The 18600-nt window shown below is 45.4% G+C and overlaps 1 protein-coding gene across 2 annotated transcripts in view; it reads right to left on the bottom strand.

Moving 5' to 3' along the window:
- LOC135386876 (uncharacterized) overlaps window positions 1-15156 on the bottom strand; it is a 126718-nt gene extending 111562 nt beyond the window's left edge. For both annotated transcript variants that reach the window (XM_064616389.1, XM_064616390.1), the window contains exon 1: window positions 15064-15156. In XM_064616389.1, the coding sequence (XP_064472459.1) occupies window positions 15064-15075 (12 nt within the window). In that variant the 5' untranslated portion in view covers window positions 15076-15156. The remainder of the gene's footprint in view (window positions 1-15063) is intronic.
- Between the last annotated feature and the right edge of the window lie 3444 nt (window positions 15157-18600).

Here is an 18600-nt window from a genome sequence, read left to right as displayed (position 1 = left end):
GGGAAGCATGTATACCCGCGATCATGTTCGCACTCCGTTCTGCGCCCCACGAAACCACGGGCTTCAGTCCGGCAGAGTTGGTTTACGGTCGGAACTTGAGGTCCCCGTTGCGGTTACTGAGAGAGTCGTGGGAAGGTCAAGGTGAAGACCCTACCATAGTGGAATATGTCCCCAGTTTATTGGATCGCCTTAGTTACGCTAGACAAGTTGTCGAAGAGAACATGAAGGCAGCACAAAAACGGGCTAAAGCGTATTATGACAAGTCAGCCCGGAAGCGGGTATTTGCCGTTGGCGACAAAGTAATGTTGTTAAGACCCTCGAAGCAAAATCGATTAGATGTGCAGTGGGAAGGCCCAGCGAAGGTAGTCCAGAAAATTTCTGAAACAAACTACGTTGTCGAGTCAGGTAATCGCCGAAAGGCCGTGAAAGTGTACCACTGTAACCTAATGAAACCTTACCGAGAACGCGAGGTGATCGTAAACCTAGCTCTAAACGTTCCTGAGGAAGTGGCTCACGACATTCCGCCTGTCGGGGATAGTCGTCAGCTAACGGTCGAAGAGATTATGTCGTGCGCTCGGATAGGGGATGGGCTCAAACCGCAACAGATCGCCGACGTTGAACAGATTGTGCGAGACTTTCAGAGCGTGTTTTCAGAAAAGCCTGGCAAAACCTCGAATGTAGTTCATGATATTGAAGTTACGAGCGACCAGCCTCTTCGCTCGAAGCCGTACAGGATGTCGCCCCGTCAGACAGATCTTATGCAAGAGGAAATCAGGCGGATGCTCGAACTCGGGTCATTGAGCGCGGAGACAGTGATTACACTTCGCCAATGATACTCGTAGAGGTACCCGGAAAAGATCCCCGTCCCTGCATTGATTATCGTCGACTCAATGCAATAACGCGTGACGAGATCTATCCAATTCCAAACATCGAAGAGAGGGTGGAAACCGTGAGTAGGGCCAGATTAATTTCCACTCTAGATTTGGTAAGAGGGTACTGGCAGGTCCCCCTAACAGAGAAAGCGAAACGGTATGCAGCCTTTGTTTCACCCTTCGGCACCTTTCGACCAACGGTGCTAGCATTTGGGCTGAAGAATGCCCCTTCCTGCTTCTCTAAGCTCATGGATAGCGTGCTGAACGGCCTCGACAGCTTCGCCCTACCATACTTGGACGATGTTGCTATATTTTCGAACAGCTGGGAAGAACACGTTGAACATCTGAGGGTGGTTCTGGGCCGCCTACAGCAAGGGGGGCTAACAGTGCGCTAAAAAAAGTATCAGCTAGGGAGCGGAGAAGTGAAGTATCTGGGTCACGTAGTGGGACAAGGTTCTCGTCGCCCCTAGACGTTAAGATAGCCGCAGTCGTTGACTTTCCGCGGCCTAAGACTAAGACGGATATGAGAGCGTTCCTGGGCCTGGCTGGCTATTACCAGCATTATATACCCAACTATTCCCAGATAGCCAGCCCACTTACAGATGCTTTAAGGAAAAAATTGTATTTGTTTCCTTAAAAACCTCGTTGCCAAATTGTGTCTCTAAGCAATCGCGTTTTTCGTTATTTTTAACGAAGTAGCTCTTGCTTACCTACGTGATGCAAGGAAACTGTACGTATTTGTGAACTTCCCTTCCCGTCCCGTCCATACACCAAGTCCACAACGTCAAAGTTCTTCGCCACGCGCAACCAGCAGTGGCGCAGACGCATCCGCACCGACATCGACAAGGCCATCATCATCATCATCCCGCAACAGTGCATGTGTTGGCGCGTTTCTTCGTTTGGCGCCTTGAAGATCGTTCCCAAGACTTACTGTGCTCTCAATTTCAGGTAAATATCACTGTCATTATCAGCTGTTGCGTTTGTGTGCCGCTTCGGTTTGTCTTTAGTTAGATACCATGTGGCAGCTGTTTTTTGCTATGCGCGTTCGTGTGTGCTTTCGAAGCGGGGACTTGCGTCTTGTGCGTGCTACTGTCAGTTTAGAGCTCAACCAGGACGTGTTTATATCTTTTGTGACGCTGAGTCCGGACAATGTTCTAGAATGCCTAAAGTGAGGGGGAATCGGTATTCGTACAACGCTGCACGTCGTCAAAGTGAACGTTGCGTCGCTGTTTTTGGAGATGCCGTTTCACCATCAACATCGTCTCACCTTGGGACGCCTACAGTGCATGCAGATCTTGTCGAGGACGATGCGTCGTCCAGTTCATCGTTCAGTAGTAGTGACATTAGCGCTTTCTCATCACCCGACCTCACCATCGAAAATGAGTTATCCCACGCGCGCCAGCAAGCCGGGATACCTGTCTCGGGCGACTCATCTAATTGTCCCGATATTAACGCTGCCAGCACGTCCAGATTCTCGCGGATGAGATCTCAACGAAAGACCTCCAAGAAGAAATTAGAATTTGGGCTGTCACACACAACGTGACACAATCCGCAGTCAGCGAGTTTTGGAGATTTTGCGGACGCATTCATGTCACTCCATCTTCCCTGCAGATGCTCGAGCGCTATTACGGACCCCGCGTTCCATGGGACAACGAATCGTTTCCATGGGAACAGGGAAATACTGTCATTCAGGGTGTCGCAGGGCATACGCTCAATTCTGGATAAGCTCACAGATCTCCCGTCTGTCATACCCCTTGTACTAAATGTGGATGGGCTCCCTATTAGCAAGAGTTCGCGCAGTTAGCTCTGGCCAGTTCAGTGTCTGCCAAGAGTTCCAAACAATCGCAGGATCTTCTTGGTGGGAGTTTACTCAGGAGAAGAGAAACCGACACGTATAACGACAATAATCATGTATACTTGAAACACTGTATGTGTAGCTGACAGACGCAATGTAGTACACAAAGTCAAGACAGACAATGTCACACACTTTCAACCACTGTTTTACTAGATGGTTGAAAGTGTGCGACATCGTCTGTCTCGTCCTTGTGTACTACGTCTCGTCTGTCAGCAATATGTACCAACCTGCCCGCTCTTTGTTACACTGTACGTGTGGCTCTGTACACCTCACAGCTTCAACAGCTACAAAAAGAAAAGAAAGAAATTGCCTTATATTTCTGTTTTTGTTCTGATTGTGATCTACTATCTCTATTGATAAGTATAGAAAGGATGGGGTGCTAAGGGGTCTTTGAGGAATCATCATAGAGCATATTGCATCCCGATCCCCTAGAGAATTCACCTTGAAGAGCCTGGGTATAGCCGCTCTACAAAACTGTGAGTGCAGAGAGATAAGCTCTCTGTATTATTTCCCGAAAACAGACTTCCTTTGCGGCCCCCACACCTTCACATACACACGCCGTACCAGACGAATCATGTGAACCAGTGAATCTGTAAATTTCTTCAAACTCGCGGGCTGCCTTGCATGCGTGGACTGGCCTGCGGACGCGGTGTAACCTGACACCTGGCTGGTTTGCGCGTCCCGAGGGGGCAGTTTGGGCTGGGGTTCCGAACGAAGCGGATACTAAAGTAAACACGGCTCATAATGTAAAGGAATTGTCTTTCTTCTGTGACTCCAAATTCTCTATCATACAACTGGTGAGCCTTTACACTCTGCAACAGCATGTTTGGCAGTGTCACGGTTTAGCTGTAGAAAGGGAGTTGCCTCAGACAGGAGCCGCTGATATTTCGAACAGAGACTGTTCTTCCTCTGGGCACCGTCCTCATCATTAGCAGTGTATCTAAAGGGTTAGGTCTGATGTGTTAAAGGTTCATGCGAATTGCGGGTCAACAGCCCAGAGGGAAGAAAGGGTCTGTCGGGCCTCTACGGCCGGAGTGAATGGCCGCTTTGTTAGAGTGTGGAGGGGATTATGTGAACGGAGTGATCTTGGTTCCAGACTCGTTACAGAAAAATGAGAGGTCCATGAACACATGGACGAAACAGGACAACAGGCAAGAATTAGCGAAAGATAAGGAGGTTAGTGGTTACGTGGGGAAAATTCCAGAGCGCGCAAAGCCTTTCTTTTTATTTTCTTTCAAAGCCTTTCTTTTAGCGAGCAAAGCCTTTCTTTATTTATTTTTTGTTTATTTATTTGCTCACTCGCTAGACTTCGCTCGCTCTGGAATTTTCCCCAAGTAACCACTAACCTCCTTATCTTTCGCTAATTCTTGCCTGTTGTCCTGTTTCGTCCACTGTTCATGAATCTCCCATTTTTCTGTAACCAGTCTGGAGCCAAGATCACTCCGTTCACATAATCCCCTCCACACTCTAACAAAGCGGCCATTCACTCCGGCCGTAGAAGCCCGTACGGAACCTTTCTTCCCTCCGGGCTGTTGACCCACAATTCGCATGAACCTTCAACACGTCAGACCTAACCCTTTAAATACCATGCCAATGATGAGGACGGTGCCCAGAAGAAGAACAGTCTCTGTTCGAAATATCGGCGGCTCCTGTCCTGGGGCAACTCCCTTTCTACATCTCTATCCGTTCGCTGATTTCTACCCATCCACGGTTTAACAGGTTATTTCAAATAACACTGCCAGGGAATAACAGTGTAAAAACACTGGATGTGGGCAGCAATTTGACTTATCATGCTTGAGTGTGAAATTGACAACTTTTCCATATTCCTTCCATTGATGTCAGACAGTGTATCAAACAATTTTAGAAAACTTCCTGAAACGTACCTAACGAGTGCAGTTCTACTGCATAGATGACCCTACATATGGAACTAAAAACTCCGGTTTTGTTCCCTTGTAACAAATACAGACAGCTCAGGAAATGAACCGTAAACTGCTCGATATGGCCTGTGTTTCAGTGCTCCTCTATTTTATCCCCCACGGTGACAAGGAATCTTAATTGCCATTTGTTTCAGGAGCTGTATGGGCCAATAAAAAGACATCATCAGCTACGAGGGTTGAAGTTGAGGCAGCGATAAAGGCTTGGTTGCGCCACGCGAAAGATCGCGAAGGCAAGAAGTCTCAGACTGATGCCTGTTACGGTTTCTCCTTGATTTCTGGGAGCTGATCTTTCATTGCGTTGTTCTGAAATTTTCTTAAATTCGTGATTAGTTCTTCTTTTGTGAAACTTGTTGGACATATTTATTCCGGCTGAGGTCTACCAAGAGGTGTTATATTGATAATGAATTTTCATACTTAACCATTTAATTAGTGGAAATAGGCTGGCACTTTAAATCCCAAAGTCATCCCCTACCGCTTTGCAATTTAAACTGCCTGTCTACTTCCAGTGATTAGAATACTAAATATGACAGTTCATTACTGATACTGTACCAACTTTAGGTATGCCTCATCCAGAATATATATATTCAACTGGTTTTCCCAAAGAAGACCTCACGAATTTAAGAAAATTTTGGCCAAACATACATACGCCTTCTGTATGCTGTGATAAATATATATGCTGTCTGTGACACATTAGAATATACAGTACAAAACACTGTTTATGCATAAGAAATGTAATAAACATATCTAGAGTTGAGTCATGGATTTACGTCTTGATGTAGTAATCTCTCATCACACCATTAAACACACCAACATCCCTTTAAGGTCCACACCACATCCCATGAGGGCTCTGAAGCATGCCCTATTAAGGCCCAAATCACGTCTCTTAGGATGTCTTTATGACATAATATGGGTGTTTCTACTATCATCTATGGGACGTCCTGGATGACGTCATCTGGATTAGTATGGACATCCACAGGATGTCAATATATCCTGATAAGGATGTCTCAGAGTTCACATTCATGGTTTACTGGGAAGTCCCTGTAAAAGTTGAATGGGACGACGCGAAGGAACAAGCGTTCCAAGCCCTAAAAAGAGCACTGACAAGCAAGCCAGTGCTTGCCACACCCGACTATGGACGTCCCTTTACCGTACAATGCGACGCAAGCGACCGCGGAATAGGGGCAGTTTTGTGTCAGCTCGACGATCTTGGCCGAGAGCGGCCGGTTTTGTTCATTAGCCGTAAGCTAACAGTACGCGAGGAGGCGTATAGCGCATCTGAAAAGGAGTGCGCATGTCTCGTTTGGGCAGTAGAGAAGCTGGCCTGTTACCTGGCAGGTACGAAGTTCACCATCGAGACAGATCATTGTCCTCTCACGTGGTTACAAAACATGTCTCCAAAGAACGGGAGATTGTTGCGCTGGTGCCTCGCGCTCCAGCAGTATAACTTTAAGGTACGCTACAAAAGAGGGTGCCTCAACGGCAACGCTGACGGCCTCAGCAGAGGATTCTAGTTCTGCGAGTGAGCTCAAGGGTCGTCATAAAATCTGTAAAATGTTGTACATATCGCTTTTGCGACGCCATTTGGAGTGTTAGTTGGGTGCTAACGAATTTTGTTGAGTGCGTATTTTCTCTTTGGAGTGTTGTATTTATGCTGATCGTAGATAGCTGCATCTGGGAGCGAATTAGAAGATTACTTGATTAAAGATTGTTCACATTCTGGCGCGATCAAGCTTGGAGAAGCTGGACACAGTTTCTGCGCGCGTGCGGTTTGGTGTGTCTACCCTTTTGCTGTTCTCCATGTTTGTGCTCGCAGTTTACCCACTCGCTCTTGGTCCATCTTGGGAAGCCTTCATTCAAGCCAAAACGACCACGCCAGGACGACATCTGTCCAGTCTCAAGCGAGAGGTAATCAAATCTGCCTTGGTCGGGTCTCTGAACTTCTGAATCATCGTCATCACCTCAGCGGAGCAGCGACGAAACTGCTCCCCTTCGAGATGACTAACCCGGCGGGGGAGGCGTTGTTGCGACCGGCTAATGCACGTGGCCTTGTCTTTGTATTCGGAGTCAACTATGCACGAAAGAAGGCCAAGCGACCCGTTCCTAACCTTGGCCATCAGAGGTCCAAGGGCGTCTCACAAAACCCCGAGAACGAACAATTAGTCTAATCCTCTCGGCGGTGGGACAAAACCAGGCCACAGCCGTTGAGCCTCCTGTTGTTTCCATGGTCAAGACGAACCCCTCTGGGCCAAGAATACTTCTTTGTCGCGCCAGGACGTCTCGCCTAGCTCTCCGGATAATGGACACCAATCGGAGAAGCACGTGATGTCTGGAAGGCCACGTCCCCCAAATTTTGTATAAAACCAGAGGTCCCGGACGGCCTCCTTGTCTGTTCTCCTCGAGACTTCGTCATGCAATAAACCTGTGTTGTTTCGTTAGACTGACCCCTGCCTGGCTACCTTCCGCTACGCTACCACATGGATCCACAAATGCAACAGGACAGAGGAACTATGTTCATTCAAAGGAATGGCAAACGAAGTGTCAGTCACAAAAGGGGGAGCAGTACTACGAGGCAGGCGCCTAGTTATCCCCGAGTCACTACGAAACGGAGTGATTCAGCTATAGGTAACCAGGGGTGCATGGGAATACGTAAGACGAAGCAGCTACTTCGTGAGAAAGTGGGCTGTAGAGGCATAGACAAAGGAGTTGAAAAAATGGTAAAAGCATGTATTCTATGTCAGGTAGTAGTGCTTGAAAATCTGTACACACCTCTACAAATGACTGATTTATCAGAAGGGCCATGGCAGTGTCGAGCTTTAAATTTTGCAAGACCGCTCGCTGACGGATACTATTCACTTGTACTCATTGATGAATATTCACGTTTTCCGGTGGTACGAACACAATCGTCCTTAGAGACGAAGAAAGTGATTATAGCTCTACGAGATATTTTTAATTTGTTTGGCATGCCGTTAAAGGTCAAAACAGACAATGGTTCACCATTTACAGGATACTAATTTAAATGCTTCATGACAGATTTGGGAATCTACCATCATCGGGTAAACCCACTGTGGCCTCAAGCAAATGGGGAAGTCTAAAGACTCATGCGCACCTGTAACAAGACTGCGAGAGCAGCTAACACGGAAGGAAGAGACTGGAAAGTGCAACATGTACTGCTCAGCGATGGAGCCACTCCGCATGCTATTACTGAAAAGTCACCGGGAGAAGTACTTTTTGTAAGGCAGATGCGCGCATGCATTCCAGAGGTCACAACGCGAAGCGACGACAGAGAAGTACGACAGAAGGACGAGGCAAAGGAACTAAAGTGCAACAAGAATGCAGAACACAGGAAAGGAGTCAAACGGTTACACATAAAAGAAGGGGACAAAGTTCTGGTCGGACAAAAGAGGATGAACAAGTTAACCAGATTCTATGACCCAAGTCCCTACGCAGTAATGAAGAAAGAAGGAAACAAAATAACGGCTGTCAGGAGTGGTATAAAAGTAGTACGAAACTCTTCTCATCTAAAGATATTTGTAAACGCTCTTGATAGTGGAAAGGAACCCACAAGGCGTGAGAGAAAAAAACAGAAAAGAAAAACTCAAATGAAGAAAGTGACCTATTTCAAAGAATTCACTCCGAGGCTCATTAAGCTCTAATGGACGAAGTGGACTCTCCAGACGAATCAAGAAGAGACAGTCATGTCCCTCCATCTCAAGAAGCTTCAAATGAAAGTGATGTGTTATGTGATAATGGGGGTAGTGCGAGTAGAATAAACATTCCATCATCCAGTGGACAATCTTACTCTCCAGAAGAAAGGAGTTACCCTAAAAGGCCAACACCCGCCAACACACATGTTCAAGTAGGGGAGAAATGTGGCAGAGTTTGAGGCAACTCGTTACAAGTATCTCATTACTGTAACTGAATTCCTTTTTTGGTAACTTGTAACTTAGCGCGGTACTTTTGCGCCCCGGTAACTTTCAGAGGAATTCGTTTCTTTTTCAGATAACTTTGCAAAAGTAACTTCAGCTAAGTTCCGCGTTACTTTTAATTCGTTTTCACTCACGTCTACATGTTTTCTTGCTTTCTTTCATGGCATTTTATGCCATAAAACGTGATCAATGACAGCATTCTATTCAGGAAGTAAGAACCGCTGCCATTGAAATGAAGCTGAACCGTTGTGCGCCCACAGGGATTAAGATTCAAAGCGTTTGAGTGGTTGGGCGTAAACGAAAACTATCTAAGCGTGTTGTAGTCCTCCGCAGGCAACCCAAGGTCTAACTCAACTGCTCACGCACGCTGCACCTGTGTAGTGCTACGTTGTGTCCGAAGTAACTTGGAAGTAACTCTTTTTTTAAGTAACTCCGTAACTGCGAGTTACATTTCAGGCTGAAGAACTCCGTTATTAACTATATATTACTATATATACTATATATATACTTACATATACATACTTATACTTACTTACTTATATATACTTATAATAATGTATACTTAATATATAATATATAAATATATATAATTTTTATAAGTTTTATATATAGCTATATATACTTATATATAATATAATATACTTACTGATATACTGGGTGTCCACGCTAAGTGTGAACAGATTTTTTTAAAATATATCAATCACTTTTTCCGAGATGAAATCAATTGCAATATAGCATATGCTGAAGGGCACTCCCTAGGGGGGCATTAACAGACTCCTAAGGCAATGTCTTAATTAACTTTCAATAATTAACTTTTTAATTATAAAAGCTACGAAGTTGCTCCAATGAGAACATCCGATCTCTTTGGTCACCAGATACCAAAAGCGTTTTCAGAACAAAAATCCGTTCGGTAGATCGTACGCAAAAAATTCGTGAAGGAACGCCATTTTTTTCTTTATTTGATTTATTGCGCATTTTCAAAGAAGCGGCTTTCCTTTACCCCCGTGTGAGAGAGCGAAAGAGCACAGTGCCGCCTCATGCGTCGAAGATTAGCTTTAACTTGCGGAAACAAAACAAAAACACAAATCTATCGGGTGACTCTGTCGCGAGTGCCCCTATCTTGGGCTGCATTTTCTGTTTTCTTTTAATCTTTTTCCAGGACGCGAGAGGCGATAGTGTGCTCTTTCATCCTCTCGTATTGGGGGCGAAGGAAAGACGCGTCTCTAGAGATGCGCAATGAATAAAATAAAGAAAAAATGGCGTTCCTTCACGAATTTTTTGCGGACGATCTATGGAACGGATTTTTGTTCTGGAAACGGCTTTGGTATCGGGTGACCGAAGAGATCAGATGTTATCATTGGAGCAACTTCGTAGCTTTTTTTAATTAAAAAGTTAATTATTGAAAGTTAATTAAGACATTGCCTTAGGAGTCTGTTAATGCCCCCTAGGGAGTGCCCTTCAGCATATGGTATATTGCAATTGATTTCATCTCAGAAAAAAGTGATTGATATATTTTTAAAAAATCTGTTCACACTTAGCGTGGACACCCTGTATATACTTACTATATATTATTAATTATATTCTTTAATTCACAATTACAGTGAGCAACGTGGTTCAGTCACGAGTAACGTGGTACAGTGAGTGGCGTGGTGAGTAACTCTCGCCTCAAATGGAAACCTCGAACCTGAACATCAAGAGCGGACAGCGCGGTTGACGCGATCGCGACTCAGAGGATCGCTGCCAGAACCAGTCTGGCAGCGTGGCTGGGACACTAGAATATCGGACGAGCACAACTAAGTAGTCTACGAGGCTTAATAACGTGGCTGACCAATAAAAACAAGGAGGACTACATAAAATCCCGTGAAATGGGTGACCGCACTATGATCATACAAATTGTGGCAATACGGATAATTCCAACAGCAAACTAGGATGCTCACAGGAAAAGCTTAAGCAATCCACGTGTCACAGACGGAAGCTTTCCTCACGCCATGGGGGCATTGATGTCCGTAGCTATCACCAGTACGTTTTACGTTTAGGAGGTGGTGGTTGCACGTTACAGCGGTTATCTAGCGATAGACTCGAGTTTTTTTTTATTTGAGTATGTACGTTAAAGAAAGAAATACAAAGGGGCTGCGACGATAAAGCTTGCAATATACCACCCGCTGGGCAACGTCACACAGAGATATCACGTGATTAAAAGAGAAAAGGGAGGAGCGGAAAACAGTGGACCTTCAGCAAGACAAGCGCATATTGGTGTTATCGTCGTGTAACTTCGTGGTTTTCGCGTTTCGTTTTATGCATTGATATTTCTGCGACAGTTGAAGTGCAACTTTCGATCCGATACTAAGAAGACACAGAATGCCTCAAGCATACTGTGCAGTGAATTGCACGAACCGTTTCGTCAAACGAAGCCGTTTTTGCTCCAATGCGCTGTCCCCGGCCGGTGCACAATGGGTGATCTTCACTGACTAAGTCAACGAATTTGTATGCAAAAGCAAATGAATGAGGGGCGCCGTGCAGGAGGCAAGTCGGGTTATGCCCCGACGGTACCGTAGATGCAGACGCATAAAACGCAGGAGCTCATCGAGGCAACTATGCTCTTGTCTCAATGATTTGGGCATTCCTCTTCCCTTTATGCACATGAAGTAGAGCGTCCAGACCAGTGACAGCTCAAATAAGCATGAGCAAACGAATGTTTGTGTTCATTTTCGACTCCACTACAGCCGCGATCACAAGAAAAAAGCAGCTGCCGGTCCTTCCGATTTGCGACATTCGGGCAAAGCAGTCGGGCTACGTGATCGAGTTTCTTCAACTAAACCGCACTAAAAATGTGGGCGCAAGACACCACGCGAGAGAACGAGCTCGGCAAATCATCGCGAAACGATGCACCTACAAGAGGCCTCCGAGGCAAGCAAGCATGCCAAGCAACATAGAGCTAATATAGGAAGACTCTACAGAAGGTACTTGGCACGCCCTGAATGGGACCTTCGAGCGTGAGCGCACGGGCGCAGCCATCTGTTGGTTATCGACAATGTTGGTGGACGAATTTCTGCCCCGTAGCTACAGAGGAGCTGCTCCGTTTGTTGCCAACCCTGTGCAGTCACGTGGGATAACAGACGGAGAAACGAGCCGATGGAGGGAACGACGTCCAGCGTAGGAAGCGAGGCCCGAGGCAAGCCGTGTAATTGCGTTGAATACGTACGAACCTTCGGGATTGGTGCAGAATTGAGTAGTGCTATCGGAATCACAAGGTAAACGTTGTCATATCAAACATGAATCATATTTTATCTGTGAGATTACCTGCGACACCGCAAACCCTTTGGTTCTCACCAACACAGATGAAGATGTTTACCGCCTATGACGTGTTGAAGTGGCGTTTGTGTGCTTTGCGAGCGAAATCAATAAATCGTTACCCATCGTAACAAATGTAGGCATGTATTTCCGAAAACAACAATAATCAAAAGATGAAGACACACAGTAAACCGTCATGTTCGTGCAGCCCTGTGAACCAACGGGAACCGTTAATGGCAAAAACGAAACCACCCGCCATCCCATGATCTGGTCTGTCGAGTTTCGTGATAATAAAGTGATGAACGAACGACAGCACACAAGCAAGTGATGTAAAGGGAAGATATTCACTGCTTATTTGTTTGGCAAATACATATGAGATACCCACATAATACGCCGAATTTAGATAGCAAGTGATGGATTTAGGAAAACGAGCACGTCATGGTTAGCGGAATGAAACAGCCAAGGGAAGGCAACGCCTTTCATGACCAACGGATGGCAGCTCCCTTGTGGTCATGCTTTTTTGAGCGAGTCTGACCCCCCTGCAAAGCAAGGCATAGAGATAGCAGGGGCTCTGAGGCGCATGCGCACAGCCCAAACCGTATGTATGAGCCCCAGCGGTCACCGCATCCGTGACGGAGAAATCAGATACAGAACACAAAGAAAAGGTAACCGGAAGAGCACGCTTTCCTATCGAGAGAAACCACGGGATGGCGCCAAAGCGCAGAAAATGCTAGCAGACGGCAAAGCCACGATTTTTATGCGCAAGGATCTGGAAAAGTAATGTAAGTTTGTCGAATTTGTTCATTGAAATCGGTTCCTAGCCTGTTACGCTAGCGAATGACACATTTTGGCCCAAATATCGCAGTCGTGGGAGTGGTGAGAAGCGATTGTGTTGCATCTCCTATAGACTGCCATGTATTGGAAATTGACAAACTTTGTTGCCAACCCTGGCATTGCAAAATGCCCAAAATGCAATGATTCGCTTCAGGCCTTCAAAAATGTGTCATTCCCTAGATAAACTCGCGAGAAACACACCCGTACAGGTCTCGTGTCGAACATTAGCGTGGTTTACGAGATCCTTGCGAACAAAAGTTCCCCTAGACTTCTTAACAAGTGAGCCCCCTTAAGGATAAACAGCGTCGCATGCCAACTTTATGGCATGCGAATTATGATTGCCGGAAACACAAGGAAAAAATAAAAGTAAGAAAGAGAAAAGGTGCGTATTTACGTAGCCAGGAATGTTAATTTCGCGTGTAGGAAAGTATTTGCGAACTTCATGTTAACTTCTCCTTCCGGTTTTATGTATAACACTATTTCATGATTTCACTATTTCTGCAAACCTCACCTAACCTAACGTATAACGTATTATAACGTGATCACGCTACCGTAAAATATTACTGCAATATTGTACACCTTCTATAGACTTCTACACACCGTCTTCATCTAAAATCGAACTTATAAAACTGGAATTAACCCGGATTATCATTGACTTATATTTCTGTTGCGAGCACTACTGGTCCATATGTGGCATTTGTCGTTATGCGCCGACGGTGGTGGTGATGATGATGGAACTGCTTGCCGTGGTCGGCCATACGTCAGCATTATCACATGGGGGACCCTGCGTCCTGCGCCGACTTTACAGGGAACGAGCGACATTTGTCTTTGAGCGTCAGTGGGAAACTCAAGGAACACGCACAGACAGCACAGCCGGCGTGCAGTGTCACCCATGCAAAATATATCTGCAACAAATATTGTCCTATCTAAGGCGTTTTTTTATTGGATACCCGAAATGACAGCAACCCCAGTGGTGTTATATGGAATAATGCAATAAATAAATACTGCCAATAAAATTTTCAATTAAAGGGATTATGGCAACAAGTGAAAAAAAAAAAACACGAAGAAACGAAGCTAATGTGAAAATGAACCCAAGTGGCTCTTATTTTGAATTTCCAATAGCACCTCATTCGTGTTTTTCTTTTCCCTTTCCTCTACACTGTACACTCAAACCTTGTACGCTCAGCTTCAGAGCTACACGTGTTGGTATCAACGGTATCGGAAGTGATTGTGGTATTGTTACTGCTGTGGGCATGCGGTTTTATTACCTTTTTGTCTGTGTTCTGTGCATGTTCGAGAAAGAAGGGTGGACGGATGCGTACAAGTGGATACAAGTAGGCACAGATGGAATTGTTGTCATTCAGCTGCGTTACGCTGATACTTAGGCGGCAACCGCATGGAGCACTTTTGCAAACTGAATGGCAGCAGAACTTGAAAGGAACGGTAACCTACTAAGCGAACAATAGACGACGGACCGATGAGCCAGTTTCTGCCAAGGATAGATATTTAGTCTGAGGAGAGGAAGTGACACCACCCGACGGAACCGTGTGCGCCAATGAAAACACGCTTCACAGGAAATGCCACAAGCACGTGACAAAGTCACCTGTGACCATGCCTGTGACCGCTTTTTTTTTTTTTTTCGGGCTTTGCCCTCTTCGCCCTGCCTCCTAGAAGAACACGCAGTTGGCCCGTCGCGCGGACTTCGAGGTGGATGTATTAATGTCGGAGGTTTCAAGGAGGCTACCCCTTTGGAACGTCGAACTTTATAAGGACATTTACTTAAAAGATATCCTTTGGCAGGAGGTGGCAAAGTGTGTGCAAGGTGAAGGTGACTAAATGAAATATCAAAATATTGTTTGTGGCACATGGGAAATCGGAAATGTGTGAGTAGATAACAGTAACAAAAATGCAGTCTGATATTTCTTTAGTGAGCATTGCTAGAAATAACACTCATAAGGCAACATTCTCTTCGTATCTCAAAATTTCTTGCAAACACGTGGTTTCTAGATGTTATTAGCACCGTGCTTTTTCAAGAACCGCTAAAATATCATTTATGTTACTAAACAATGCGTACAGCAGTTTACTACAATAAGCATTGCTACATCGCGTGCAACAAGCGGTGGTAAACGCTAGGCCGACGCTTCGCCATGACAACCTGAACGTGGACATTCTGCTCCATGCGGTTGCATAGCTTCGATACCGTTCCGTTCACGCTGAGTTGGCGCTGCGTTGGCCCGATTCAGTTGGCAAAAGTTGCTCCATGCGGTTGCCGCCTTAGAGTGAGCGCCTTTGTACGCGATTATGTCGCGAGTTCAAGTGAAGTAATGGAAGGTATAGAACGATGTTACCGTGAACGTCATCACGATGATATGCACACACTGGATGGATCTCGCCCAAACTATGCTCCGAGGGCAATATGTGAACGGGTCGAACCACTGAATCATCTTCGTCCTTCTTCTTCTTCTACCAATCAAAAGATGGCCGTGAGCCACTAAGCTAGGGAGATTGGCCATGACAAAATGGCGTAATCACGTTTGTGTGGTTACGTTGGTTTGTGTTACGGTAGTGTGGTAGTGTGGATGTTATTATTATTATTATTATTTCATGAGATGTAAGGCAAGGTTAGGCGCGGGTGCTAACTGACATATACAGGGTGTCCCAGCTAAACGTGACCATATTTTTTAAAAATATATCTATAACTTTTTCCAAGATGAAATCAATTGCAATATAGCATATGCTGAAGGGCACTCCTAAGGCTGTCTTAAGACTCCTAAGGCAATGTCTTAATTAACTTTCGATTGAACTTTTTAATTATAATAGCTACGAAGTTGTTCCAATGAGAACGTATGATCTCTTCGGTCTCCTCATACGAAAGCCGTCCAGAACAAAAATCCGTTCGATAAATCGCCCGCAAAAAAAAGAAAAAAAGAAAATAAATCTTGAAGGAACACCATTTTTTTCTTTATTTTGTTGATTCCGCATCTTCGAAGACGAGTCTTTCCTGCACCCCAGTGTGAGAGAGTGAAAGATCACAGTGCCGCCTCATGCGTCGTGCATGAGCTTTAACTTGCGGAAACAAAACAAAAACAAATGTATCAGGTGACTCTATCGCAACTTCCTTATCTTGGGTTGCATTTTCTGTTTTCTTTTCCAGGACGCAAGAGGCGATAGTGTGCTCTTTCCCCTTCTCACATTGGGGATGAAGGAAATACGCGCCTCCGAAGATGCGCAATGAACAAAAAAAAAGGGTGTTCCTTCACGAATTTTTTGTGAACGATCTACTGAAAACGGCTTTGGTATCAGGTGACCGAAGAGATCAGATGTTCTCACTGTAACAACTTCGTAGCTTTTATAATTAAAAAGTTAGAAAATTAATTACCGCTAATAAATTGACAAGAGGCGACGAAAAAAAAATTGGATAGACCACACAACTGCCAAGCACATACAGTTTGTTCCATTTGTTTAGAGTACTCCGTTTTTCTTTAGCCCCTGGTCCACTTTCACTGGGACACCCTGTATATGACGTATGACGACTATGCATGGGCAAGTGAGTATGCATGTATGTAGGAATGTGCGTATGTGAAAATGTATGAGAGGAGCGAAAAAGTTCCTATTGAAGCGGTTCGTGAGTACAATGTACGACACGAGGCTTGCTACAAGCATAGCTGGACTGCCTCACTCATGAGGACCCTCATGAGGACGCCTCACCTCACGACGATTAGGTGAGGGTGAGTCAGGCCAGACCACGCTGAATGATCCTGATGAGGCCCACCGTGAGGACCCTCATGAGGCCAATCGTCGTGAGGCCATCAATACGTGAGGGTACAACGTATTTCGTGAGGACACTCACAGATGAGGCCATGAGGCCCTTTGTGAGGAACCTCACGGATGAGGCCATGGATCCATTCGTGAAGAGCCTTACGGATGAAAGGGGAGCCAACGTATCTCCTCGCTTGAAGAAGGTGTGGCAGAGCTGACGCTACTCTGCGCGAAGAGCCAATGGAAATTCGAAGATTTTCGAGATCTCGCTCTTTCTCCCTATCGAATGATCCCTGGCCCAATCCAGCCCAGCAACGCTCTGCGCTCAAAGCTCTTCTGACATTTCTGGACACCATCGGACTTCGATCGTTATTGTGAAGGGGCTCGTTCTTTTATTCCCCCCATTCCAACCAGCAATGGGGTAGATTATCGCCTCTGGTGATGAACCTCCCCACTTTCAAAAGTCAAAATAAAGTTGTTGTTGTTGTTACGCTGCTGGCATCCAAGCCCTCGTGAACCGTTGGGACAAGTGCATTAGTGGCGATGAAACTCCCCACTCTCCAAGGTAAAAAATAAAGTTGTTGTTGTTGGTCGAGGATCGCCATGTTCCATGCTTATGTTTCTTTCCTCCATATATGAAGGCTTCCATGAAAAACCTCACAGGTGAGGGCATGCGGCTTTTCCATGGGGGACCTTACAGATACGTCATGACTTTCTTAGGCAGTCAAGTTGTCGCATAATGTACAACCCCGAGACTAGAGAACACGATTTCGTTGACTTTAAATTGTGTTTTGGGCGCGACGGTACCTCTCGGGGATTCGTTTTTCTGCCTGTTTACTGGAATAGCAGCGTCGTTTGGAGAGGCTCTGTACTGCGTTTTTAAAAGTGCGTGCAACTGCTTCACTCATTTCGAATGATTGCAAGTGGAGACACGCGTGCTATGTTGTGCCAAAGGTGCCAAGTGCGGTATTTTTGTATTTTCATTTTAAACAAATGTTACAGCTGCTGGGCATGTAACGACGCTTAATTAACGAGGCGCATAAAGTTCAATATAAAGCAGCCTTTACCGGGTTCTCCAAAGACTGTGCGACAGCAATAATGAAGGAAGTACTAAGGAAGGAAGTAACAAAGCAGAACAAACAAACAATATTTAAAAACTCACGGAAGACAGCCAAAGCATTACTAAATTAAGATATTAATAAACAAAGGAAAGAAGAAAGGGGCGTGTCATGATCGAAGATGAGGCGAAAGCGCAGACTTAAATGCGGAGGACAGAGATGGACTGATGGGAGAGAATTGTGGTCTGTTCCGCTCATGGCACACTCTTAAAAAAAACGGTGTACCTTAACTCGTTTCCTTACCACATCTATAACACCCTTTTGGAGAGTACAATTACGCTCAAAAGGGTGTCTCCTCACTCCCTCAAGGGAGTAGCATAACACCGTCTCGCTGGCGGGAAGTAATATTACTCTCCAGTTGGGAGAAAAGTGTTATGCTACTCCCTTGACACCCTCTTGAGCGTGATTGTACTCTCGAAAAGGGTGTTACATATGTTGCAAAAAAAAAAGTTAAGGTAAGTAGTAAGTACTGGACTCTCACAGTGCACAACGCTCAACTGTCCTGAACACGATTTAATTAGCAATTAGAGCTAATTGGGACCCCCCACATTAATGAGCACCCTCCAGGGAGCCACCACACTAAGTGGGGATCGTCTAACTCGTGTCCAGACCAGCTGAGCGTTGTGCACTATGAGAGTACATAAAAAATAAAAAAATAGGCAGAAAATAAAATAAAAAGATAGAAATAGAGTGGAGAGAAACAATTTATTCGAAAATCAACGATGCCGCGGCGAAGAAGCCGCTCCGCAACACCCGAGTGACCAGCGCCCGCCATGTTTGTAGTTGGCACCCAGCAGTCGCAGAGATCGACGACAGGTGGCCACTTAGTTGCAAGGCATCACACCAGATGGCGCCTCCGTCATAGCTCTAGACGAGATAGACAGAGAACAAGATACTAGCGGCAGGTAAAAATGGCAGCACTGCTAAACAAGCCTAGGCATGCGAGAGAAAAGGTCTAACCGCTACTGCTAAAACAGCACAGAGAAAACAGTACACATCGGGGGAAAA

The sequence above is a fragment of the Ornithodoros turicata genome, chromosome 3 (assembly GCF_037126465.1).
Source record: "Ornithodoros turicata isolate Travis chromosome 3, ASM3712646v1, whole genome shotgun sequence".
NCBI classification, from domain to species: domain Eukaryota; kingdom Metazoa; phylum Arthropoda; class Arachnida; order Ixodida; family Argasidae; genus Ornithodoros; species Ornithodoros turicata.
The sequence above is the reverse complement of the archived record's forward strand: the minus strand, read 5'-3'. Positions and strand labels throughout refer to the sequence as shown.